The following is a 26,875-nucleotide window of genomic DNA, read 5'->3' on the forward strand; positions in this document are numbered from 1 at the left end:
TCGGGCTTCCTTTTTCTGCTTTTTACGGGTGTCAGAAGAAATCATTTTAGCAGAGGATCATCCATCCATCCATGCTGGTGTGCTCTGCTCGTGGTGCAAAGCTGCCGTTGCAGATTCATTTCGAATTACTCTCGGGTCTTCGCGTTTTGAATGCCAAAGGATTGAGACAATAGATCTAGAGAGGCCAGACTGCCCAGATCGGTCCTGGTGTTCAACGAAAGATAATACGGGGGAATCTCAAGGTCACTAAAGAGGATGTAAACGATAACCTTTCCATTTTTGAAAGCTACAGATTTTTCCATCTCTGTTCCTAAAAGAGTTTCTGAACAGAAAAAGGCGTTCAACAGCAATACAAAATTTGTATTTTTCGGAATTAGAAATTCGCTCGATAACAGCGTAAAGTTTTTACTGTGGCTGTCGTCGCCGCCGACAGCGGCGAGAGACCGACAAATGGTAGCTAGCTACAAGGATGAGAGAGAAGGGAGACCACATGCCAGAGAGAGAGAGAGAGTGAGCAATGAAAAAAAAAAACTTTATCTCTCATGTTTGTTCCGAAAATAGAAAAGTAGAAAATTTTGCTCTCATTTTTGTTCCGAATCTATTTCTAGACTAAAAATTCATTTCAAAAATAAAATAAAAAAATGAAATTACGTTACCAAAATAACGGATTTCTATTCTAAATCTGTTTTCAAATCATGCTGGATAACTCTAGCATCTAATGAACCAAAGCTCTCTCATTCTCGACGATAACTCACTTTGGACTCGCAAATCAGCCATCGAGCTCTCAAGAATTTTCTATTCGGTAATCCCAAAACACCGGGATACGAAGCCTGAAGTACAAAAGCACAGAGAAGGCTCTGAAAGGTGAAACTCGAGAATCGAAAACGACGTAGAACTCTGAGATTCGATGTGAAGTCTTGTTTGAGTAGCAGATAGCCTGGACTCGCTCTGGTCCGACTTGTGCCAAGATAGAAGCATCATGATGGGCAAGAAGAATCGTATAGTCTGGAGGGCAACAAAACAACTATATGGAGCAGAATCGCCAAAAGACACATCCGGTTTGATGGCAAATAATATGGGACACTTTGCTCCTACAGAGAGAGAATGGGACACTTTTGAAACACTCCCATACCCACAAAACCAAATACTCCTTCTGGATTTTGGGCAATCACGCCTTCGGTCATCCGTGCCAACTTGCTCGCGCTATTACAGAAATTTCCCGCTTACACGCACACTCCCATCGGAAACAAGAATCGTCTTGCATAACAGGAAAAGAGTGCGAATCTTTTTGTTTATCCGGCCCGAAAGTTCACGCAAAGCCTCTCCTAGATCGATGATATCCAAACTAGCTAATGTTCGGTGTAGACTATCACCATATGGTATACTCAAACGTTATTTGCTTCGACAGCCATGGCCGCCATCCTCCTCAAATAAATAGTACATTCCTAACGTACAAAAGTTCACAGAGATTAATGCTCAGCTCTTTCTATTTTTCCCATTGAGTAAGACAACAATGAATGAGATTGTGGAGCTCGCTTTCTCAAGGAATCTAGTCGTTCAGATAAAACCTTTAAGTAGATGAGTACCTTCATTGTGCTGATAGTTCAATAGTTAAAGTCCCGACTTCACATCCTTCTTGCCAGGAATTAGCAAAGTATCATAATGGCCAGAACCATGGTACAGAACTCTTATGGGATTCTCTTTGTCGTATTCTTGGCCATACTCGGCTATTGATATAAGGCCTCCTGCATCCTTATCGTACATGTATACCGTGATAGGCATCCTGAAATTACCAAAATCAACAACTTATAACTCAGATAACACTATGAGATTACCGATATTAACAAGTCTATCAAACTCAGCTCCCTTAAAAAACATGTTTTTTAAAGTAAAATACCAAATATTAGTAGCATGACAATCCAATGAATACCAGCATGTCAGCCAAAAGGAATGGAAAAAAAGACATCAAGCAGCAAAAGATCGCCTCGCGCGAAAACGGGTGTTCTGCCTGTCCACATGGACCCAAATAAATTGATGGGCAATGGGCATTACAAGAAAGTTATCATCTGTATCAGGCAAGCAAGCAAGCGTGCATTTGGAACACAAGCATACATCATTCACAAGCCACAAAAATGCGTTTGTGTATATGAGAGAGAGAGAGAGAGTGACAGACCGAAGAACATGAGATGCCATGAGCAATTCAGGCTCACCTCCCCATACATGTGGCTTCCTCATTTGCGAGACATACGTATCAAAATCACCTTCAACAAACCTGTGCACAACATGACTTCATCAGATACAACTCCAGCAAAAATATTAGAGAAATTCGGAAACTTGGATAGATGACCATTCTGTCTCTTCCCGTCTTTTGATGAACTCATCAGCAACCTGAAAAGGAAAGCAGACTATTCATCACTAGAACTTCAAGATACACGTGATTTCAGCTCACAGAACACTGGCAGAGGTATCATCTTGGATGTGTCATCCCAAGCAAGATGCATTCAAGAGAAGGTTAGCTTAAATCACTGAATTTCCTTTCTCCAGAAAGATAACAAGACAATCAATCACAAAACTGCACTAGTAATGAGTTGAAATCCAAATAGTGATTTTCAAAATTAACAATGCTGATTCGTAAGAATTTTTTAGTAAAAGAAACTTTGAACCATAGGGAGAGGAGCTAAAGACCCACTAAACCCCGTAATTCATCCGCAAGTTCTCTCTGAAGGCTCTCGCTCGGAGCTGGTCTTCCGGACCGAAGACAGGCCCCATGAGCAACAGAACGAAATAAACATCTGCCATCTCCAGGTATGCCTGCAAAGCATGAAGTTGGCATCTGCTATCTTATACAAGTATTTACGGGGAATTCAAGAGGAAAAAGCATCTTCAATATGGAACTCAGAACTAAGAAGAACAGCATGACTGCAGAGTAGCCTCACCAGTGACAGAGTAATCAGAATAGACCTTCTTCCCATGCGAAAGTTTTGCACATGACAAGTCCTTGCAATTTCCCTCTTTCCCATTATCATTGGCTGCTTCAGCATGCACTGGTTCCAAACTTGAATAACAAACCAATAGCCCAAGAAGCAAACCAGCAGAGGCATGCCCTCGAGGCCAAGAAAAACGGCGCACACTATATCTAACTTTCCTAGGCATCCCTTGCTCTGTAAACAATAGTTTGGCATTGATACCGTCACATACTGTTGATATTGAAAAGTGTCCTTTTTGAGGAATTGTACCACCAACTGAATCTCCAATCACTAAAGACCGCATGACTCGCCCATGCTTGGAGATGCAGGATCCAAAACATCCACCTTGGCTCTCTTTAAAGCCAGTAGTAGTTACAGAGTTTGGCACTTCAGATCCATTCAGATGAATATACTTTGGCCTGGAATACCCAGAAAACACATGAAAGCATGCACAGGAAGGCGTCATGTCACAAATACTCCTCCCCATTTGTCCACAAAGGCGACGACTTAAGCGCAAAACATGCTTTGGACAAGTTCTCAAAGAGGAGCAAGCAATCATCTTGGCATTGCCTGTCACACAAGCAGAATACAAACCTTTAAAATTGGATGAATCTCCAACTATTGTAATCTCGTGTACCAAGCTACACAGTACAAAACATGACTGATAATTACAGCTGTAGCTGTTGTTGAACATTTAAACCATGTAACTCTATTTATCGCGGCTGTCAACCCATGAAAGTGTGAACCACACATACCTACTAGGAATCCATCAGGTCTCCCAAAAACTGCTCCAGTCACACATAATAAATGAACAAAAATTAGCACTAGCTGCTTATTTCGAAAAAGTAGCTCATTTGAACGTATTCTGGAGACAATGTGACTTACAAATTTTACAGGAAATAACAATGCACAAGCCTCACCTCCCTTACACTAATTCCACCATAGTCACCAGAGAAAAATCCTAAGCCAATCTAACCAAAAAGCCTAGCATGCACAATCAATCTATATCTACATAGCTAATACAAGTACAACCAGAGCTTCCATAAGGTCATGAGCCAACTATAGCCTCGATAAGATTTCTAACAGTTCCCCAAATGTTCAGTTTTCGAATTAAGAGCACTTATGGGGGTCGATCCATAATCCACAACACATTCTTCTTTCCCTTAACAGAGCATTGCTGCAGGCATTTGACAGCAGATCATCAGAGAACCGTACCTCCATTGAAGCTCAAAATTCCCATACACAGAAGAAGTCAATAACCCAAAATCACCAGAACAAGCTACGAAGAAGCAGACGATGCAAACAGTCAAACGGGAACCAAATCAAGTCATCCCACAACACCGCCTCAAGCAGCAAAAAGAATATGAGAAAAACCCAAATGAGGAAAACAGGGCATTTACTCTGCATTTGAAGAAAGACAAAAAGTCGGCGTTGGTTAAAGGAACTGATTCTTGATAAGATCTGAAGCAAGGAATTAGAACCCGAAAAGCTTCTTGCGATCGAGCTGATTAGTAAGACACCGATGCGCGACGAGGGATTGTTACGAGAGCGTCCAAATGTGCTGCGGAAGCATCATCCCACCCAGTGACGGTGAAGCTAAGTAGGTAGGTGGTCATATGGGCTTCGACGGTGTTCTAGTCTTCTCGCCGTTCCAAAAACGCACTGTCGTTTGGCTCTCGACAATTAGACAATTGCCATTGTATTATAAATGCTATCGCGAAACATAAACAAATTTAAAATATTATTAAAAACAAATTTTTTTTTCGCTCGAATTAATTAATCAATCGAGAAATTTTTTATTATTGATAAAATTTTACATCTAAACATGTTCTTAAATAATTATAAAATTATTCGTTCATTCATTTTAGAAAATCGATACAGACGATAATTTTTTGAAAAATATTTTCTAAATTATTTATTTTTCGCTAAATAAATGAAGCCCCTCGTTAGCAAGTACACATTGGTAAACTAAGTTAGAGTAGTTATTGCTTAAACTTTAGAATACTAAACTCGAGCGGCCTCGGATCACGATAATAAATGGGGTACTAATTAAATTATTTTAAATCGGAATAGTACTTTTCAAGATATTTTTAAAATGGATGAATTTACACATCTTTAAGAAGTCATTTGTTTCGTACAGTAAATTCTAAAAGTTTCAAACACCTTTAATGAAAAAGCTTAATAAGGGCCCAATGAGCACTCTTCAACAATTTCTGTATACATACTACCATGTCTTTGACGAAATTCATTCGATTATGTTGTAGTTCAAGCTCCGGCTTTGTTTCCAGCTTCAACCGATTCGAGATTGCTCTAATTTTAATTTAAATCTTTTCATAATGGAGTCCGATCTGATCGGTTTCGATTGAGCTAGCTTGAGAAATCAAAGATCGATTAAATTTTAATCAAATGACAAGCTTGGAATATCCTAGTCAAGTGCATTGCGTGGCTTCCATGGTTAACAAACATCACTTCGAGTGCCATACTCCTGATGTGATATCCATGGATCATGGCTTAAAATTTTCAACTTTAGCTACGGTATCAATTCTATTCTTTTTTTTGGTCTTATAAAAACCCTTAACTTTTGATTTAGGCCCAATTTTGTCATAATATTTATAAAAACCCATACTTTAGGTATAATTCCAATTCTACTGCAATTTACTTTTTTTCTCGCAAACAAGCAACCTACTTTTACTTGAGTATCATATCTGCCTTCATTAACACTCCATCAAAATCAGACTTTAGCACTGTAGCATTTTCACGTCCCCACTTTATATCCAAGAACTCTTTTGGAGATGAATTTTCAAGCCCAAACAATGACTTATTGAATTTGAAATTTGAGTAAAAACTATAATAATTATGGTTGGCTTTTTTCAATTGCTCTTAATCTCTCTCGAGTCTTCTTTCCATGCTACTCGCAAGTCCTCGATTTTGTGCTTAGTTTTCAATCCCTCATGATCGAGAGTTTTTCATCTCTCGCGTCAAAGAGCTCATGCTCAAGACATTCAGCTCAAGTACATTCGAATAACTCGTGCTCAAGAGTACTTCATCTCTTGATTGTCAAGAGAATTTTGGCGGGAGAGTTGACAAGGATAAATTTGGGACTCAAGTAAAAGTTTTTTTTTATTTTTTTATGAGATAAAAAAATTTCATAGTAAAATTGGGACTGGGCTTTTTTTTTTTGTCAAAGGGACTAGACTTAAAGTTGGAGTAATTTACGAAAAAAATGTTTATTATAGAATTGGAGCCAAATCTAAAATTTGAGGTTTTTTTAGAATATTAGGCTCATGGATTTCGGACTCCATTTATCCAAAATATTACATTTAAATAATCGAGTACAAGGAAAATAAACGATTCAGAAAATATTTTTCTAAAAATGATCGTTTGTACCCTTTGAAATAATTAGTTAATGAAATTTATTTAACGGTCCATAGTAATATAGAACTAAATATTTCATGAATGATAAAAATAAATTTTCATTTATTTATTTTTATAATCAATACAAATAATCGTTTTAAAAAAAATATTCTTTAAATCATTTAGGAAAAATTTCAAATAAGGATCTAAAATGCCTTCATTTTATCAAATAAGGGTTTGAAGCACTCTCATTTTTTCAAACAAGAGCATGGCCAAAGGTATTTTCGTCATTTAAATTTTCTAACTTTTTCCTTTTGTTTTCTTTCATTTTGTTAACCTCCTTTTTGCCAATGGTCGATCTTAGGCAATAGCCACCTACCTATTTGTGGGTGGGGAGGTGAGGGCTTCGCCCATGGCCGACAAGGGCATCCCTCATTAGATCGGGCAAGCCCTCGCCCAAATGAGCCCAAGTAAGGCCGCCCTCGACAATTTTGCCTAGGCAAGGTGAGCCTCGCCTCTAGCCGAAGAGGGCAACCTCAATAGATCAGGTAAGGGCTTGCCTCCCCTTGGCGAGAATGCCCGGATCTCGTCGGTGGTCGAGTGTAGCGGTGGCCCTTCCCTTTCTTGAAATGAAAAAACAAAGGGAAAAAGAAAGAAAGAAAGAAAATAAAAAGAAAAATTAAAAATGTAAATGACGAAAATACTCTTGGCCTGGGTTTTGTTTGAAATAATGGAGGTATTTTAGATTTTTATTTGAAATAATATTAATTTTACAACTTTATTTGAGAAAATAAGAAAATTCAGGACACTTAATTTGAAATTTTGTCAATCATCTATTTTCAGTCGAACAAATCGGTGGCATCAAAATCGAAGGTAAAAATTGCCCCCTAACGTCAGTCCCTTATAATGGTCGCAGCTGTTGCGAGAGGGAAAAGCTCCTGCTATCGTTTTGCTTTTGAGAGAGCCCAAAAGCTTCTTCATCCGCTCGCCATCGTCTCCCCAGATTTCGAACTCGAGTTCGATTCCCATCTCGGCCTCGCAGAAGCATGGCGTGGCCTCTGATTCTCGCCATTACCTTCCTCGTCATCAACATTGCTCTCTTCGCGTCCACCTTCTATCAGGTACTGAACCGGCATTGCTTCGACGAGTTGTCGCTTCGCGCGGTTCGATGGATGCTGCTTCGTAACTTCGTTTCGTTGCTGACGACACTGCTTAGGTTTATTTTCTCTCGTCTCGGTTCACCAGTTGAGGTCGCGACCTGGGCGAACCAGAGTAGGAGGGATCACCTAGAAACCTAGCGTCTACTGATTTATAGACGTCTGAGAGTTCAATTGGTCGCTGGAGTAGGTCGCGCTGCTAAATTTTGTTCGGTTTAAACTTGTTCAGGGATTAGAGCACAGTGATGGTTTCCTTGAAAACGTGACGCCAAATATGTAGCTTCGATGCTATTTTTGGCGATTGGTTCTTTTGCAAGCCCGTCAGACTATTTCACATGAAGCTATTTCTCCAGTAGCTCATGGATATCGAGAGATTATAGTCATTAGTGCTTCCTCTTTTGTTTTGTTCGTTTGATTTTTTTGCCCCCGGGCTTGCTTGCGCATGAGCTTGTGAAGTCTTCGGTATACATCTGACTTTATCATGTTGCTGAAGACCCACAAAATTGCATAAACCCTCAGAATGGTAACTCTTTTGCTGTCTGAATATTTTATAGATCCTGTTATTATCGGATCTGGAGGCAGACTACATCAACATGTATGAAGCAGCTTCTCGGATCAATGGATTGATCCTACCTGATTTTATCTTACAAGGAGTTCTCAGCGTGCTTCTACTGATGACTGGACATTGGTTCATGTTTCTAGTTTCAGTCCCTGTTACTTGTTATCACGTAATGCTGTAAGTATCGTTTTATCTCAACCTTTCCTTCACTTTCCTTTCAAACGAACTTCAGTAGTGTTATGTTCCTATGTTGTCATGCTGTTGATGCACTCTGTACTTTCAACGAGCCCATTATGCTTTTTCGGTTTTGAACATTTCTAAAGAAATTTTAGGAGCCTTTAGAGCTTTAAGAACCCTGAATCTCCCATTTCTCATTGAAGAGATGGGGAATTATATTTGTGAAAGGAAACAAACCTATCTATTTGGCAAAAGGATATATTTTTATTTATATAACCGCATCAGTTGGAAGTCAAATATCTCAAAACCAATACTGTTTTAGAAGCTTTTGTAGAGGCCTGCCCCTTAGATAATGTGTATATGCTGCCCGAAAAGGTATTCAATTAAACACGTGCTTTGATAACTCAAATGAGAGTCAAATGCTTGGCAGAATACCATTTGGTCGGTTGAAACCCTCTGTGCAGTTTGGAAATGTCCTTGTTCTCTATTACATTCTAGAAAGAAAGGTGATCACTTTTGTTACTTCCTGAGGGTTACGACTCTAATTGAATAGTTGGGCAGTACTTGCTGCTGTTGGTTATGTGAGGCCTATAGCGAACTCCTACTTGCAAGGCTCAACTTTATATTGTCAATCTTGCTCTAACGTAATTTCGGATTCTTCCTGCACTGAATTCAGATATGAGTATACTTAAGGCATCGTTTATGTAGAAGCAATAGCAAAACCTGAATTTGTCCCGAATCAGTACGAGAGCATTGGGGTTAGGACGGGAGCAATTCTTCCCACCCGAAGTCAAAGTCTATCTCTGTTACCCCTGGTCTGAATAGACATATTAGCAACAGTGTGAACAGTAGCAGTAGGATTGCTGTAGATCTATTTACATCTGGTCAATCCTTCTTACTCTTCTAATGCACTCCCTTTTGGCCTCGAAAACACCATTCATTCAGTTAATGACATCATACATCAAAAAATCAAAATCTGAGTGAGTACCTGATGTAGGGAAAAACCCTAACAAGGGGCTCTGATACCAATTGACATAGTCAAAGAAGTTAAAGATAACAAAAAGAACAAAAATGGGGCAAACATGGAGTTGAGTTGAAGTTAGACCAGAGACAAGATATTTTAGGGTTCATGAAAGATGATGTCAACTGAATGAAGAATGCTAATGACAAAGGGACTTAATGGCCTGTTTAATGCCAGGGTACAGGCAAAAGATGATCTCGACCCTTTTTCTTAAATAACAACTTCTAATCTTCTTCATCTCCCCTCCAAAACCCGTGTAGCTTTTGTTTCACTATGCACTTGGTCTTCCTTCATTTTCTGTGAGAAAACTTGACCTGGAGTTTTGAAGTGTTGCATTCTGAGATATGGTGAATTTATTCCAATCATCACTAATACTTCAATCGCATCAACAAAACAATTGAAGTTTTCTTGCTTCATGAAAGCTTGTTAGTTGAACCTTTCAGTCAAACCTCAAATTGTTCTGGAGTAACAATCTTCGATGGACAGATACTCTCTTTGCAATCAGTACTCGTGACATACAGCATTTTGGTTGGTCTTGGCTCTGAACGGGGCCAAAACAATCAATTTGTCCTGTTGTTTTGGTAAATGAACAACCTGACGACCTCATCATTTATTTCACGAGACTAAATTTAAAAAGACAGCTTATGTAGCGATGTAACATGCCCTATGCTAGCAAAATAATGGTGCATTTAGATGGAGAAAAAGGAGGGATTGATCGAAAGATCAATGTGTATGGACATATTTATCACATATTGTGCCTATGTTTTTTTAATCCGTGCACTAATGTGTCTAAACATTTATTGACTATGTGTTTCTCTCGCATGAAACTTTTTTATTTCCTGCATTTCTGTGTTCCCATGAGAATATTTGTTGAAATTGTTGTATAGCAGTCCGTGGAGGTCGAGAGACAAATCTACTGTTTTGCTTGAACACTAGATGAAAAGGGGGATTTTTTGGCTCAATGAATGAAAAAGTGGTAACACTGAGAAAAGGAGAAGTTAAATGATAGATCTCAAAATATGATCCGGTTGTGGTAATTTTTTAGTGAATAGCTGTAATATCTACCCACATTTGTTTATGTCTGCTACTTACAAAAGGAAGAATATCTATTTATGTCTGTGGCATTATCTCCTTAATGGTTCCTTCTGTTATATAGGTATATAAAACAGCGGCATCTAATTGATGTGACTGAAGTATTTAGAGTTCTTGCAGCCGAGAAAAAATATCGGATGGTGAAGCTTGGTTTATTATCTGTTCTCTTTCTCATGGTTATATTCAGGTTTGTACCCATTTCCCTGACTGTAATTAAGATTCCAATTTATTGTGAAGTACTTTGAGCGTAGCTAAGCATATCTTTTCTAGGGAGTTAGACTTTGCACCCAAGTGCTTGCTAACAATGGTGCACGCACACATGAAATGTTGCTAGACACTTGTCTATAGCACCACTGATAGAAGTTTCTCATTGGTCCTTTGGCTGTAGATTTATTCGTGCTGGCCATTTGTTATTTCGAGGTCCCCAGTTTGGAGATTTAGATATTCGCTCATCGTTCCTGGAGTTCTAGAAATTATTTGCTTCAGTTTTTCTCATTTAAGAAGGTTAGTTTAAACTTCTCCAGTCCTGTGGTTGGCTGAGGTTCTTTGGATGAATCTTCTTAATGGATTGCACTGAAGGAGAACAAGTCGGCACACGTAGAGCGGTTGAGAAAGATTCTTCCAACAATTCAGTTTTGACTTTCCGTGCGTTGTTTTTTCCTTGAATTACACCTTCTCACTATAAACAGTTGTAGACATGCAAAATGCTTTCTTGGTGCCAGATTTCCTCTCCTAACATTTCATGCATCCAATGATTTGCTGGTATTTTGCCTGGTGTACTCCTACAAACTCAACAAGGAAAATAGTTGTCAGCTTTTTGCACTTGTTCCTTCTGGTTTTTCAAGGTGCAAATAGCACGGTTATTTGGGGCAGGACAGAAGTTTTATGGTAGTTTCACTTGGTATTATTGGCTTGTCTTTCAAATATTGCTAGCTTAAGGTGGATTTATCCATATTCATTAGAGCAAGCTGTGCGGCATTTGATTTGTTTTAACGATGTTCCCTAACAGTTTCCCATACAGCCCTTTCCAAACAGCATGCTCTCAAATCCAAAGTGAAGTGGAGTCCTTGCGAAATTCTCTTTATCTCCAATAACTTAGCTCCCTAATTCTAAAAACTTGCACTTTTTACCAGGCTACTGTTTGAGGTTTTTTTTTTTTATTAAACTAAAATACTCCTTTCTTCAGTGTATGATGAGGCTCCTTCAGCATATGATTTAAGGGAAATTGGTTAGCTCGGCCCCATGAACTATTCGCTTGCTTTAAGTGTCACCTTAAACTACTGATTTTGTCGCATTTTGCCCCTTGACACCATTGAGAATTGGATTGTCTAAATGAAACAGCGCCGAACCAAATTTTTATTTTTCAGGTTAGTAAGTAGAATGTCGCCTTTATAAAGGTTTTTGATTAAATGTATGAATACCTCCAGAGTTGAAGTGGTACAAGGCAAATTGACCCCAACCTTTTAGTAGTATTCCTTATTGAGCTTCAATAGTGTCAGAGAAAGCGTATATCTGTAATCTCCAAAGGAATCGAGTGTCCAGGGGTAGCTTCTGATCTTGTTATCCCGGTTCCATTTTTTGGGCACCACTCGGGACTCCCCCACTCTTCTCTCTGCAGTGTGCGCTTGTGTAGTTGTGTAGCATTGTCAAAGTATTCCAGGCAAATGTGTATGGGGTCCGCAGTTTTATTTCTGGGTAATCCACGGGTATTTTGTTAATCTCTCTTGTTTCTGCTTTAATTCTTTATGCTACGCTGTTCAATTCACAATTTTAGATTTGCTCCTTGTGGTGGTGTGTTCTCTCTATCCTTATCCTATAAGTGGTTGCAATTGCAGGCTTGTGTTGTCTATTTTTGAATCTTTTGTCGATGACGAAGACGCCTTGCATTCATTTTGATAAATGCAGCTGGGGGAAGTATAATAGTGCCACGCATTGCAAATGGCGTCATACATCAAACAGAATTGTGTTAAGAGTCGGCTGGTTTAGGCTAGTATCATTGGTTAGAGTGGCTTTTTTTTATCTTGATTGGCGAGCTACCATCGACACGCTCAGACCTGAATTGCACTCTGATGGTACTGTGGAATAGTTTATAAGAATCTTGGGTTGCTTTTAAGCACCATTTGGATGTTGCTACAAAGGCCGGATGAGAAATTTGTGCATTTGTAGCTGGCTGTGGGAGTTGGGAACCTATCACTGCCAGCATGTTTTGGCGCTTCTCTCTGAGCGTGAGAAGCACGGGCTGAGCTTCGGCGAGTGATGGCTGAGAGAGCCTCAGACTACTTAACTACAGTGTCGTACATTGTTCGATATCTCTCCTTACTGATGTTTATCTGCTGTTTGTTTTTTGGTCGAACGATATCTGCTGTTTCAAGAGCGTTACTTTCAGTACCTTTCATTTTCGCCTTGCAAGAAAACGACCAAGGGGGCATAAAAGGTGGGGCCCAGTCCCTTCCCCTCCCTCCCTCCCTCTCTCTCTCTCTCTCTCTCTCTCTCTCTCTCCCTACGACAGCTGGCAGAGCCTGACATACTGAGGGCAGGTTGACAGTACCTTTGCCTTTCTCTTCTCTTAACAAAAGAATTGAGAGAAATTACACTTTTTGGTCCCTATAGTTTCGAGAATTTCATTTTTGGTCTCTGTGCTTTGTTCGATTCCTCATAGTATTCTTAGTTCTAACCAAAAAAAATTAGTATTCTTAGTTGACAATTTAAGTCTATCTGTGGAAAATATTCTGGAAATCGATGAAACAACAGTGTCTAACTGATATGTTGCACTTTACATGAGAGAAATGACTAAAAACTCATTAACCTATTGTAATTGGGTCAATTTAATTTTAAATTTTTTTTTTTTGCCGATTCATTCATATCTTTTTGGCAATTGTGCTAATTTAATTCTTTCGGTCAACTTTGATCGGTCGGTGTTATGTGGACATCAACCAGATGACTTAATATTTTAATAATTTTTGAATTCTAAATTTTTAATATTTTAATTTTCCTTTTATTTTTTTGTCTTTTTCCTTCTCTCTTCTTAGTCTTTCATTGGCCGGCAAGTTCAACCCCATCGTGGCCGTGCGAGGCCAAGCCTCCCTAGATCTTGGTTGGCAAGGCTCAACCTCGTGTTGCCACGGCGAGGGGAGTCTTGTCTAGCCATTATGAGGCTCGGCCTTGCCCGGCCAAGATGAGGTTGGACTTTGCCCGACAAGAGCGACCTTCACCTGATCCTTGCCAACCATCGTCTTTGGTTGATCTGGCTGGTCGTCAATTGGAGGAAGAAGAAAAAGAGAAAGGAAAGAAAGAAAGAAAAAATTCATAAAAATATGAAAATATTATGTCGCTTGCCGGCAGGTTAAATTTGGCTAGATTGACTAAATCGGTACAATTGTCAAAAGATTTAAAATTGAAATTGACAGAAAAATAGTTTAGAATTGAATTGGTATAATTGCACTATGTTTAAATTTTATTTTTTTTTGTTAATTTTCCCCTTTACATGTACAAGCCGCCGAAATAAATTACACTTTTCGTCCATGAGCCTTTGATGTCTTCGAAACGGAAGAACTCCCACAAACTGTATAAAATATTACTTATATCAGTTAGAGTTGAAGTTGTGGTTGGAATACCCAAAAGTTATTCGTTTTTCAAGTAAGTAACCCTAGATCCATCTATCGGTGGGATTGGTCACGCTTGCAAACGTTGGAATCACTAATTAATTGGCGGTAGCTTGACATTTTCATAAGATTTCGGATGGAAAAGTGATGAATAAGGAGTAATTACGTCACCACCAAAGTACGAGATTTCTTGCTAGAAGCACGAGGACAAAAAATGTAATTCGCTGTTAAGACGTTCGTAATATAAATGCGCGATACGTGTCAGTAGCCAACCCGGCAATTTCGGGTGAATTTTGAACCACGAAGGGACTTATATTGTCGCAGGAGAATAATACGAGGCCTACAATTGTAACCAAACAAAATATAAGGGCCAAAAGATCGAAATCCCCAAAAGGACAAGGACAAAAAATGTAATTTCCCAAAGAAGAAAGACACCCAATAATTTAGTTCTAGGGTGGGTCCACCTCTCTCCCCGCCCCCTCCCCAACCCAAAAAAAAAAAAAACACAAGAACCAACCCCCCCTACACGTGGCCCATCAACCTCCACCGCTTGATTTTCCCCGGGCCCACCTCCCCCTTAAGCTGGGTCCCGAGACACCCTCTGGCGACATGTCGGGCGGTTTTCGGGTCGCCGACGTGACCCGACCTCTGTCCTCCGTCCTCCTGCGCTACTTTCCCGGAGCATGTGGGCCCGGTATCGGGCCGGGCCAGTCACATCATGTTCGCGCCTCTGTTGGGCTCCTCCACCCGGGGGTTTTCCTCATTATCATTATTATCATTCTTAGGCGATCTGGGTCCAGCGGGTCGCAGAGCCGTCCGATTCCGCCAGCCAATCCCCTTCTCTCCTTTTGTTTCTGCGCCTCGTGGCTGATCTCTGTAAGGAAAGCTGGCGAGCATCATCATCAAAACATCCCCGCTATCAATTTCATCTGTCTCTTGCTGTTCGGAGGAATGCCAGTTAACACAATAAACCCCCCCCAAAAATTTCCCCAAAATAAATAAACGTCTGGTTAGATGCTATGGCGGGGAGCGATGGAACTTTTGCTCTCTCTATCTTAGCTAGAAGTAGCTTCCGCGACAGATTGGCCACGCCCTCTTGAAGTGGGAAGTTCGAGAAGAACGGTGGGTACTGAGGCGACAGAGATGGGAGTTTTTCGAAAGAGGAATGCAGGCGTCGAGCTGCAGAGAAATTATTCGCCTGCAAATGGAAAGCGATCGAGAAGTTTAAAGTAGCTCTGTAAAAGCAGAGTGATAGCAACAATAATGGTGGGGTGGGGGGGTTAATAACGAAAGATCTTGCGGGGCTCGGGACTGAAGGAGCGACAGCAGCGTCTGGTCCATCCATGGCGTTTTCCCCCTCGTTTAATTTAGCGAAGAGCAGAGCAGGAGTTCCTCGACTTTACGATCCTTTATTATTTTTCTTTTCTTCTTTCGTTTTCGTTCACTCACGGGCCCGCATTTTGACTTTCGGGGACTGTGCAAGCCACACCCCCACCCCACCCACAACTTGGGCCTCATGTGGGCCCACGAAGCTCCGGGGGGTCGCGGGACCCGCTTTCCTTTTTTTTTCCGTCTTCGTCGAAACTCCGATGAATTATCTCCCGGACGCGTCCCGTTCCGCTACGCCGGTCGATCCTTGGTGGCGCCGGAGGCACCACACATTCATGGCCGAATGTCGTTATAAACTGAAACTACGTTCGGGTGTGTTGTACATGTTAAGGCCGATAACATCGTAAACACGCGAGATTTCATAGTAAATAAACATGCGAAAAAAGCGCCTTGCTTGCATTATTCTTACCGAATTGAGAAATTAAGATAAAAGTATTTTATCGAATCGCATGTTTTCTTGTTAAGCTCGTCTCTTTTTGCGTTGTGTCGGGTTGTTGTTGTTGTTGTTTTTTTTTTTTTTTTTGAAATACTGAGAAAGGAGATGGAAGTTTGTGATAAAACAAAAACTCGAAAAAAATTGAAGAAATTAAATCCGCAAAAGTGAATCACGGATGGGCCATTGGCCCACTGTCACGTGGGAAGCACGGGGCAAAAGCCCGCTGACGTGGACGTACCCCCGTCTGCTCTCTTGATTTCGAGAAAAATCATTTTGAGGTTCGGGCTCATTCGAGTTCGGATTTGGATTTGGATTTGGGTTCAGTCGAGGAGTTAAGTAAATCTACTTTTCTTTTCTTTTCATTTATTTGTGGTTTCAAGATCAGACTCTCTCTTCTTTCAAATTGTTTTTTATCCTTTAAAAAAAAGCTAACAAAAACAACATATGAGCTTATTTTATAGCAATTATAGTTAATCGATGTCGTTTTAAGATTAATCTCTTTATCCGTCCAGATAATGTTTTTCCTTATTCGCTAATAACTCTACTAATTAAACACATGTTTCAACCGACCAAAAAAAAACACACACACAGACACACATGTTTCTATAATAGTCCGATTGGATCGAGGGAAGCCCCAATATGTATTTCATTATTTTCTTTTTACCCTTATTTTATCATGTTTCTTTGGAGGTCAAAGGAGATCCTGCCTGACCACGCAAGAAAAAAAAAAAAAAAAGATCCAGCGAGATGATAACTTTCTCTCTTGCATGGATTGCTCGTTTTGGAGAAAATTTCAAATAAGGCATGGCGTGCGTGAAGTGGTCGTATCAGTCTCAAAGAAGGGCCTAGTCTATTCGGCAAGCCAAATCTTCTAGTCGATTAAGGACATTTTCGTTATTTTTAATTCTTTTTATTTATTTTTGTTCTCTCCCTTTTCGCTTGTGGCCGGTCTCAAGCGATGGTTGGCCACCGGAGAGGGCTAGGCAAGGGTCACAGCCTTGGCCGAGTGACAAATAAGAAAAAATAAGAAAACAAATAAAAAAGTAAATGATAAAAATACCGTTGATCATCTTATTTGAAACATGTCAACTTAAGGTGGTCCTTATTTAAGAAAATGAGGATACGTAAAGTACAAATATGCCCTCATTTAAAAAAATTTCCCTCATTATATATGTTCAAATATCGCTTACAAAAATGAATGAACTAAAAATATTTCATTATCTATGCAAATATTTAGACACAAATTAACGTTGATTACGAAAATATTTTCCGTTAAATAATTTTTTTCAAACGATCAAGGCCATCATTAAATATATATATTAAAACCACTCGATCTTCACAAAAAAAACAGAGATTGTCAATTTTGTGCGTCTTTTTTCTCGTTTTTATTTTTTTGTTACTAGAATTGTCTGTTATTTTATTCGTCCAATCCACATTGCCCCGCCCCTACTCCTTCCCGGAGTAAATGTCTTAATCCCTTTGTTTTGAGCCGGAGAAGTACTGCCGATGCACGGAATCGGTGGCGGAGTGTCGGATGATTCCTAAATTCGCGAAAGGTCCGGTGGTTTCAAACCGGGCCACTCATGATTTCAATGTCATTATAATAATGTTTTAATAGTTTTTTGTTTTTCTTTTAAATCCCATTTTTTTCTTTTCTATTCTTTTTTTGTTCAATGGCCAAGGCCCAACAAGGGCCGCCAACCGACCCTCTCCGACCATAGCCCTCGGTCCTCACTGGAAACAAGTGAGGGCCACAATGCCCTCACTGGGTCTGGGCAATGGGCCCTACGAGCCATTGCCCACGGTCGGTGAGGGTCCGCCGACGGCTCTTACCAACCCACAAGAAAAAAAGAAACAGTAAAGAAAAATAGAGCCAAAAAAAAAATATTATTAAAAGTACCTTATTATATCAAGACCTTCCATACCACGTAAGACGATCGATATTCACATTAGCAATTTTCGATTAAAATTTGTTGAATGGACTTAATTGATACTCATATAAAAAAGGCTCATAACTAAATCCGTAACATTAGAAGGTTGAGTAATTTTTGATACCTTTCTCGTAAACGATGTGACGGGGTTCTCGGTCCGATTTTCTTACATTAAAAGTCTTAAAATCTATAGCATTAATTTCGGCTGATCCACTTTCGGTCGGTGGGAAGAGGGATCCGTGACTCTGATTCCGATCCAGAAAATCCGTAGGGCCCCGACGCCATTTATAATGCAATGCATCATTGAGCTACATGAAGAATTTCATCAACAAATTTCCTCAGACGAGAATAAATATCCCCGCTCACCCAACTTTAATAATTGAACGGCCCCCCCACCCAAAAAAAAAAAAAAGTAGGAGCGAGGGTGGGGCCCACCACACGGAAAACAATGCCCGAAATCACCACCCGACACGTGTCGCACCCTCTCGCCCTTGACACGACACATCATCGAAATCGAATACTTTTTTTTATAGTGCCGAAAAGAAAAATAAAATAAAATAATAAGCGATAAGTCTGAATTTTTCGTACTAAAAATAGGTTATTGTAACATCAGGACCACGCTATCAATTCCCCCCCAGTCGTCTGACTACACGAAGTTCGAGGTTGCTGTCGCGTGCTGACTGATCGGAGAAGAAGGTGTCGCCACCACGGTCAACATAATTTTATTTAGTGCAAAACCAACAACCAAAAAAAAAAAAAAATCTCTAAACTATATCTTATGCGACATATTTATCCTGAACTTTTTCTGTAACATTAAAATTTTTAAATTTGTGCATATGTGACACATTTATTATCTGTTAAAGTTTCATCAACTAGAACCGTTCAAACCAGCCTACATGGACGCTCTCGTTTTTTTGGCTGAAAAATCATCAGATGAAATCTCTGACGGAAAGATTGGGTAAAATTCCATATTGTCACATTTGAGATTTTTAATACAAAAAGTTTGTGAGGTTTTATCTTTTACTTATTCCACTTGTTTTTTTTTTTTTTCGCTTGATTATTAATTAGTTTTGGTTTGGCTAATCTTATCAACTAAAATCATGCATGATGGCAACCACTCGTGGATCTTTGTCAGTCGGGACAATTCACGAAACTTGTTCAGTCTTCCCTAAAGCTACGGCTTTTCACTTAAATGGGGACTACAAAACAAATTGCTTTCCCGCGCGAGCTTTGGAAGATATTCTTAACAAGCGGGACGGCATACGAGCCCGTCCCCTTTCGCCATCTTGTACATGTACATTAGACTCCGGTTCGGTTCCTTTCCTAATGATTTGTGCCGATAACCATTAGAAGGTCTCGAGAGATCGATCGCGATCGACAATGACTCGACGTGTTCGGTACATCGCGCTATTGGCGAGAGTTTGCAGTAAGAAACAAAGGCCAGTTACGGTACAATCAGGCACGTATTCAATTTTTAGCAACATTTTAGCAGTCTATCTATCGCGGGGCATAGTCCCCAACATTCAAAATGGACAAAATTCAAAAATAAAAATAAACGGACAAATAGAAAATAAATACAAGAAGATAAGGTAAGGGGGAGAGAGCAATCCCAACTCACCATGAATATAAATCGGTCCAACAAGTTTTAAAGGGCACATAGGGCGCGCATGGTAACACTTATACTTCATAAATTAACTTCTAGCTATAATTTGATTTTTCTACTTCTCTTTAAAAGCAGAAGTTGATTTTTCTACTTCCACTCCATAAGTTATTTCTCATCGAAGAAGTTCGTTTGGTAACGATTGAAAATTTCTACTTCTGAAATATTATTAACATAAAATATTCTATGAAAAATTGTTAACGGCAACCAAAAAATTTCTACTTCATTTTTAAACTTTTTAATTTTCTTTAAAAATAATTTTTATTATTAAAATATTATAAAAATTATTAATTTATTTTTTACTCCAGCGGTTGGAGACGGCGACTTGGCGGCGGCGGCCGGTGCGGTGGTCGATGGTTGGTGACAGGGGGCGGCGGTTGGTGGCGATCGCGGCCGGCGAAGGTCGGTGGTTATCGGCCGTCGCGAGCGGTGGCTCTCGGAGGTCAATTTGTTGGCCATCGAGGACGATCGGTGAGTGGTGGCCGATGGAGGTCTACGATGGGTGGGAGCAAGCAATGGTTGGAGGTTGGCAATGGTTGTGAGCGTTGGTGGAGGATGGCAATAGGCAACGGCCGGTGACGGTCCGCGGCGCGGAGGTTGGTGGAGGTGGATATGATCAAAAAGAGAGTGAGGGCATAATAAAAATAGGGTGATACAAGAAGTACTTCTTAAGTTGGATAAGCTATTTTTTTAACTTATCAAATTAGGGAAAAAAAACAACTTCAGAAGTGGAAATTCACTTTAGAACTAAAAATTTCTTTTAGAAGTGAAAATTTTTATCAAACGGATTTTTGCTTCATAAGTTACATTACCAAACGAATTTCTGCTCCGAAGCACTTCTTAGAGCAGAAATCTATTTCCAAAAGTGTTATCATGTGCACCTATAATTGATATGTGGTATTACCTATTTTTTCAAGAAAGCAACAGCATAATTGACGCGTGGCCTATATTTTGTTAGAGGTAAAGTCTTTGCCAGCCACAGAACCGGTTGGATTCCAAACGATGTCCATCAACAACAATATCAAAAAAGCTATAATCTAATTGCATGTTTGAATAGTTAAGATACATATATAAAAATATTCAAGCTAGTCTCATTCATGCTACGTAAAGCCATCCGCGTTAGTTGTCAAAATTGACTAGAGGGGCGGTGAATATAAATCGGTCCAACAAGTTTTAAAGGGATAGGGCGCATGGTCATAAATTAACTTTAGCTAATTTGATATTTCTAAATGCCATAGGTTATCACATATTATTTTTCGTTTGGGATTGAAAAGTTACGAAATATTATTACATAAAAATTACTCGAAGGGCACGTATCTAAATGCCATAGGTCCAACGTGGTTATGAGATTCGATTAGCTTGACTCCAACACATTTTTTGACCTCATCTCTTGCCACGAGAACATTGTAGCGAGCGCAATGGACCGATCGAAGATTGTTATTGCTTCTATTTTGTAAGCAACTCAAGCGATCATTGCCAACAATAATGACATCGTAAAATGTGGGGTGGTGGCACGTATGTATGTATTTGTGCCTTAGGACCAAAGGGAAGGTCATAGGTAACCAAGGGAAGTACCCTTTAGAAAGGACCGTCCCCAAAGGTGGAAGCTGAAATTAAATTGTGTCTGTGGATTGGCCTTTGCTGTCGCTACTTCCAAGTCGTACTTTCTTCAAAAGAGCAAAGAAAAGGCAAAAATACCATCAATATAGATAAGGTGAGAGAAAATTAAACAAACTAGACCCCACCAATCTGGGGAAACTCACGAGGGAGCCAATAACTTAATCCTCCGTTTGTTTCGCAAAGGAATCGACATCTTTATGAAATTTTTATAATAAAAAAAAATCATTTTCTAAAAAATGATGATATTTTCTGGTATTTAAATAAAATTTCAAAATGAATTGAAAAATATTTGTTGTCGTTTGGAAAAGAAAACTCGATTTTTTTTTCCCGAACAGACCCGACCTATTTGGTTTTAGTGACTTGGGCACGGGAGGCTCGGGAACCGGGCGCGAACATTGAGGTCCGAGTTCGGGTTTTGTAGACCCTAGCTCGGCTTCGATGGACCTAGGGCTAGGCCTTGGTCCCTATGCCCGGCTCCACGGTGCCACGTGTATGGCCTAGTTGGAATCGAGCCAAGCCTTAGCGGACTAGGGCCCGCTGCGTTGCTAAGGCTCTAGTAACGGGCATTGGGGTTCCTGTGCCCAATCACAAATTCTTTACTCCAAATGCCAATATTTAGTCATATATTTCAAATATGAGTTCCTATTATTGAAAGAGGAAATCATTTTTCTAAATTTAAGAATAGATTGCTCGTCGACTTATTTTCTTAAATGATCCAAATGCCGGAAAAGGAGTAAAATATTTCTCAGAAAAAAAAAATGTCCCATGCAATAAATGGAGCCTAAAAACAATTGCTATGCACTAAAAATATTTAGTCGCGAGACTAAAATGATTATGTGTTTATATAAGTGCTATAAACATAGAGATGTTGACAATCGATGCCGATGGCTACTTAAGTAATAGGTGCCTAGAGTTGTAATCAACACGTTAAGAAAGGAGACATTTCTATGTGCGCGGGCTCGTGCGAGTCCGACGGATGCGACCCGTCGGCTCATGCGAGTCTCGCGTGGACCCCATAAAATCCGGGTGCCCACGGTGAGTTTTCAATCCTCCGGTCAAAGGAGACGGGTAACTAATTTTGGCCATGATAAATGACTGAGAGTTTGGTTAATTGAGAGCCAATGCTGAGATTATGGTCCAACCAAGGCTTAAAACGCCCGGGGCTCCTCGATCTCGGGCCTGGGCCCATAGCAAGAATCCGACGCACGGAGTGACGCCTGAGGGGGACATCCAACGGTCCCCTCTTTTCGCATCGCAGTGCGGGCCCCACCCCTGCGGGCGAGAGGTTCCGGCACTCAATCGACGTACATCGAGGGAAGAAAAGGTTCCGACAGCCTATCGACGACCGTCCATCCCGATCAAATCAATCGCGGGGGGCTTTTTGATTAGATCGATCGATCGATTTTTCATGTTTGTTCTGCATCATTCCGTTTTGCTTAATCAAGGCTCCATGCTCTGTCATGCTTCGCCAGTTGTAATCAGGGCCCCGAAGCCCCCCGTCCGATGTCGCGTGTCGGGCGGCTTTGTCCCCACGTCAGGCAATCGGCCAAAAAAATTGGAGGGACACGTCCCCAAAGATGCTAAAAATCGCAATTAGGTCATTGCCTAATCACCCCGATTATCAAGATAAGTCTATTTTTGGTCGACGACATATTAACGCGTGCATGTGAATACGCAAGTGCGAGAGTTCTCCACGTATTACTACCAGAGATTCATGCATTTTATAAAGGATTAACGTCTCAATTCACTTGCGTGAACGCCAAGCATATGACTCAATCCGAACACACGTCGACCTTCACTGTGTGAATGAGAAAGTTCACTGTCCGATAACGAATGATCTCAGATAATCAATGTACTTTTTGGGTGGAGCCCAAATAGCTCAAGCCGAATTAATTTTGCATGGAATACTAACTAACGACGGAAATTCGGATCACGACTTTTAGGAACGTTGCATTTTGGCCTGCGAGTCATCTCACGTAACTAACATATATGGTTATGACGTTTTCATTTACATAAATCTATTTCTATACGTTGATAAACATAGCGAAGTAGCGGGCTCGTGTTGATGGCGGCACGACAACCTGCGGTGCTGACGTCATCGCGACGGCATGTGGCGCCATTCATCCACAAAACAAGTGACACCTGTTGCAGTTAACAATAAGAAAAAAAAATTATGTTAATTGACTAAGGGGTTTTGCTTTTGTAGAGACAGGCATTCTTGGGTTCGTCCATAAAAAATTCGGGACACTTGTCACAAACTACGATGTGTTAGAACTAGCCCAAAATGTAAACGTTCAATTAATTGGACAGCCAGCCTGGCTCGCGAAAATCAGAAGGATTCACGAGCTTCATGCACCGTGGAAGCTAGATAAACTCCTAAACCGGGGGTATTAGACAATTTGTGGTGGCTCAATCGTATCATTCACGATATGAATCCGCTACGTTAATTTTGCAAAAAAAATGAATGATTTTTTCAAAATATTTTTTATAAAAACGATCACTTCCGTTGCTTGAAATAATTAGTCGTTAAAATATGTCTTCATTATCGATTATAACTCATGTCTAAATACTTTCGTGGACGCTGAGTTCATTTTTCGTTCCATTTATTTTTTAAAAACAATACAAGTGATGATTATTGTAAAAGTATTTTCGAAATTCATTCATTTTTCGCCATGTAAACAAGAGTTACTGCACATATATCGTGCCTTGAGCCAATCAGAAATGTACAAGGGGCTTGCCATGAGTTCGGATCGGTCAGATGGATCATGGACTCCATATGAAGTTTAGATAAGCGAACCGATTCGATTGAATGGATATATTAGAATCTCCATGGACCATCCGAATCTCGACGTGAATCATAAATTCATACGAGAAATCTAAGACCTATCATAGTATATGATCACATTGGACCATAAATTCATTTACCTGGAATGTGGTGAAAATGAACGTGGGAAAAATAAGGAAAAATTCTAAATAAGCACTTGAAGTGTCTTTATTTTCTCAAATAAGAGCTTGAAGTGGTTATTGTTTCAAATGAATGTTTGAAGTGCCCTCGTTATTTTAAATAAGGACATGGAGTGGTCATTACTATCTCAAATAAATGCCCGACCTCGTGGAGGGCATTTTCATAAAAATATAATTTTAACTTAATTTTTAGTTAAATTAAACTAAGAAATAAGAAAACTAAAAGTTCAAAAACAAAAAAGAAAAGAAAATATAGGCTAGAGGGCGCCTTGTGGTTGTCGCCCCACCGGCCATCAGTGCCTCAACAGGGGTTGGCGACCTTGCTGACTAGGGACGAGGGTTGCCGCCCTCGGCTGAACCCGCGGCCCTCTCTCGACTTTGTTGTCGGTGGAATTCTTGGCCCCCATCAAGGTGCCGATGACCCCGACCCCGACGGCCATTGCCTCCACCCCATCGGCGGTGGGACGGCGTCCACAAGCAGAAGGGCTATCTCCTGCCTGTGTTCCTTCTTTTTTTTAGTTATTGTGTAATTTTTATTTTTATTTTTAAATTTTACAATACAAAAAAAGAAAATAAAATAAAAAATAAAATAAATAAAAATTAAATGACAAAAATACCCCCTAATCTACTGGCGAGAGGCCATTTTTTGGAGACCGATATGGCCACTTCAGATCCTTATCCGAAACAATATCCACTTCAAGCCCTTATTCGAAATAAGGTTCATTTGACGCCCTTATTTGACAAAATAAGAGCACTTCGGGTCCTTAATTTTAAAATTTTCTCAAAAAAATAAAAATAAAAAATGATGAAAAACAAAGGGATCAAACTCGGCATCATATAAATGCAAGAAAGGGACGGGTCATCCTCTCCTCTGCGATTAAAAACCGTGTCGGGCCTCCGCTTGTGCTCGGTCCCCGCCCCGTCGGGACCAAGACAGTGATTCGCGGCCCACCTCTCTCCCTCTCTACCTTCCTCCTTTTGTTTGTTTCTTCAACCTCCGTGCTAGTGAATACTCGATTTCTTTTTTTTTTTATGTAAAAAAAAAAACATCTGTTATTTCGTGTCGGTACATACATATTTTACTCGATAATTTATCCTATCTATTGACTTTTCACACTCATGGATGACTTGTCCTAACCGTGTGTTTTAATTTTCCTTCTTCTTTTTTTCCGACCAAAAAAACTTGCGAGCCGAGTCTTATGGACGAAAGCTAGTTGATGACTCCCCGCTTTGGGGATAAGAATAGCAGGAGTGCAATAATTTTTGTACATCGCTCACTTGAGTGCTATAAATTTTTTTCGCTCGCTTAAGTGTTACAAATTTGAAAAATCGATCATTTAAGGGCCATTAGCAATTTGCCTCATTGGAAATTCAACTTGGACATTTATTCAATTTTTTTAAAAAAATTTTGAACTTTTTTATTTTTTAATAAACAAATAAATAATAGTAATGAAATCCACGTCAGAGTGAAAAATTAGATTAAAAAAATCCACATAGGAAGAGTTACCGGAAATGACACTCAAATGATCGATTTTACTTCAAGACGACACTTAAGTGAGCATAAAAAAATAGTTATAACACTCAGGTGAACGTCGCACAAAAGTTATGATACTCTTGCTATTCTTATCTATCATTTAGTTTAGGGTTATCATTTAGTTGAAATTTGGGATAATTTCTTTAGTACGAATTATAACTTGTTTTGATAGCGCATTTGAGTCTTAAAACTTTCGATTGCTTAGGTCCTCAAACTCGCATAAAAGAGACGATTGACAGACTTTGCTAACTTTGTCAAGTTTTCAATGGACAGAAAATCCTTGGCAACAATATTTTCTTTGCAAAATAATTTGGAGAGTGTAATTGCACATTTGATAAGAGTTTAGGAGACTAAATTATACTTAACAGTAATGCCAACCTATAAAATGCCCTAACAATGTCATGTCCCAAGAAAAATGCAAAAAAGATTGGATAACTCATAGTATCTTAACCTATAATCCAAGACAATAGTTCCAGGGGTGCATGGTTTTTGTTTAAATCTATGCACTTGCTCAATATGTAAGAGACATTATGCTTCGCCCAAAGGATGGTGGGCATGACCCTTTAGATAATTTAGAGTTGGAGAAACTATGATTTAAACACGAGATTTATCGCATCTAAACTAAACACTTAACGAGCGAATCAAATTTTTTAGGCTTGTATTGTTATAGATTTACGTTGTTTTCAGCAATTTTAACTCCCACATTGCTATGAAGACGCAGATCATTGAGATCCATGCATTCCAAAATCAAGGCTGAGATAATGTGAATTCTTGACCATGCACAAAAAACCAAGAGATACTTTTATAACTTCTCATGAGAGACACGTCTTTTTGCATTAGAGATAGTATTTTTCTCCCTCAAATGCAATATAGAAAAGAAAAGAAAAGAGAAATGACAGTTTAACCATGTCAAAGTAAATATAAATATTTACATGATATTTCCCTGTGGATGAATCATGTTCAGCTCATCGTATATACGGGCTGACCTTAAAAATCCGAAGAGTCATCCTTTGATTTTTATTTTTTTTTTGTTCATGAACGCGGCTTAGCTTACGACCCTTGAAATAACGCGACCAGTAATTCTTTTTTTCTTTGTTATGATCACGCGACGTACTTAGAAATTCAAAATCGGACCGCCTTTTTGTTAAACTATGTAAAAAATAAATTGATTTGACGTCATATGCCCATTGGACTGCCGAGAGCACGTCGGAACAATTGACAAGCGATGGAATGTTTCAAATTCTTTGTCATTGCATGTATGAATGAATATATTTTAGCTCACTAAATGTAAAAGTGGAAGTGAAGAAGGAAACGGGACTCAAAGAAGCCGTAGGGAAGGGCCAAATGATCAATTTTATGAGAGATCATTCCTCAAATCTCTCCCGTAATAATTAGGGTAGATATTATCCATAC

The 26,875-nt window shown here is 39.6% G+C and overlaps 2 protein-coding genes across 7 annotated transcripts; one reads left to right on the top strand and one right to left on the bottom strand.

The window, feature by feature from the left end:
• Positions 1–1,266: 1,266 nt before the first annotated feature.
• On the bottom strand, positions 1,267–4,618 carry LOC115733395 (OVARIAN TUMOR DOMAIN-containing deubiquitinating enzyme 4). 5 transcript variants are annotated; one of them, XM_048286129.1, is made up of 8 exons: positions 4,367–4,618; positions 4,182–4,245; positions 2,937–3,536; positions 2,690–2,811; positions 2,348–2,388; positions 2,178–2,272; positions 1,587–1,787; positions 1,267–1,445 (listed from the first exon to the last, which is right to left on the bottom strand). In XM_048286129.1, the coding sequence occupies exons 2-7, from the start codon at positions 4,204–4,206 to the stop codon at positions 1,612–1,614; spliced, it is 1,059 nt and encodes a 352-aa protein (XP_048142086.1). In that variant the 5' UTR covers positions 4,207–4,245; positions 4,367–4,618; the 3' UTR covers positions 1,267–1,445; positions 1,587–1,611. The 5 variants fall into 5 exon arrangements, with proteins under 5 accessions (XP_048142086.1, XP_048142085.1, XP_048142088.1 ...); XM_048286128.1 differs by having other exon boundaries at positions 1,267–1,787; XM_048286131.1 differs by lacking the exon at positions 4,182–4,245 and having other exon boundaries at positions 1,267–1,787; positions 4,448–4,618.
• Positions 4,619–7,206: 2,588 nt separating this feature from the next.
• LOC115733250 (protein cornichon homolog 1) lies at positions 7,207–12,515 on the top strand. Of its 2 annotated transcripts, XM_030663916.2 has the most exons (5): positions 7,207–7,441; positions 8,032–8,213; positions 10,391–10,513; positions 10,715–10,830; positions 12,162–12,515. In XM_030663916.2, the coding sequence occupies exons 1-4, from the start codon at positions 7,367–7,369 to the stop codon at positions 10,794–10,796; spliced, it is 462 nt and encodes a 153-aa protein (XP_030519776.1). In that variant the 5' UTR covers positions 7,207–7,366; the 3' UTR covers positions 10,797–10,830; positions 12,162–12,515. The 2 variants fall into 2 exon arrangements, with proteins under 2 accessions (XP_030519776.1, XP_030519780.1); XM_030663920.2 differs by lacking the exon at positions 10,715–10,830 and having other exon boundaries at positions 7,212–7,441.
• Positions 12,516–26,875: the final 14,360 nt, after the last annotated feature.

This window comes from Rhodamnia argentea, chromosome 10 (assembly GCF_020921035.1).
Source record: "Rhodamnia argentea isolate NSW1041297 chromosome 10, ASM2092103v1, whole genome shotgun sequence".
NCBI classification, from domain to species: domain Eukaryota; kingdom Viridiplantae; phylum Streptophyta; class Magnoliopsida; order Myrtales; family Myrtaceae; genus Rhodamnia; species Rhodamnia argentea.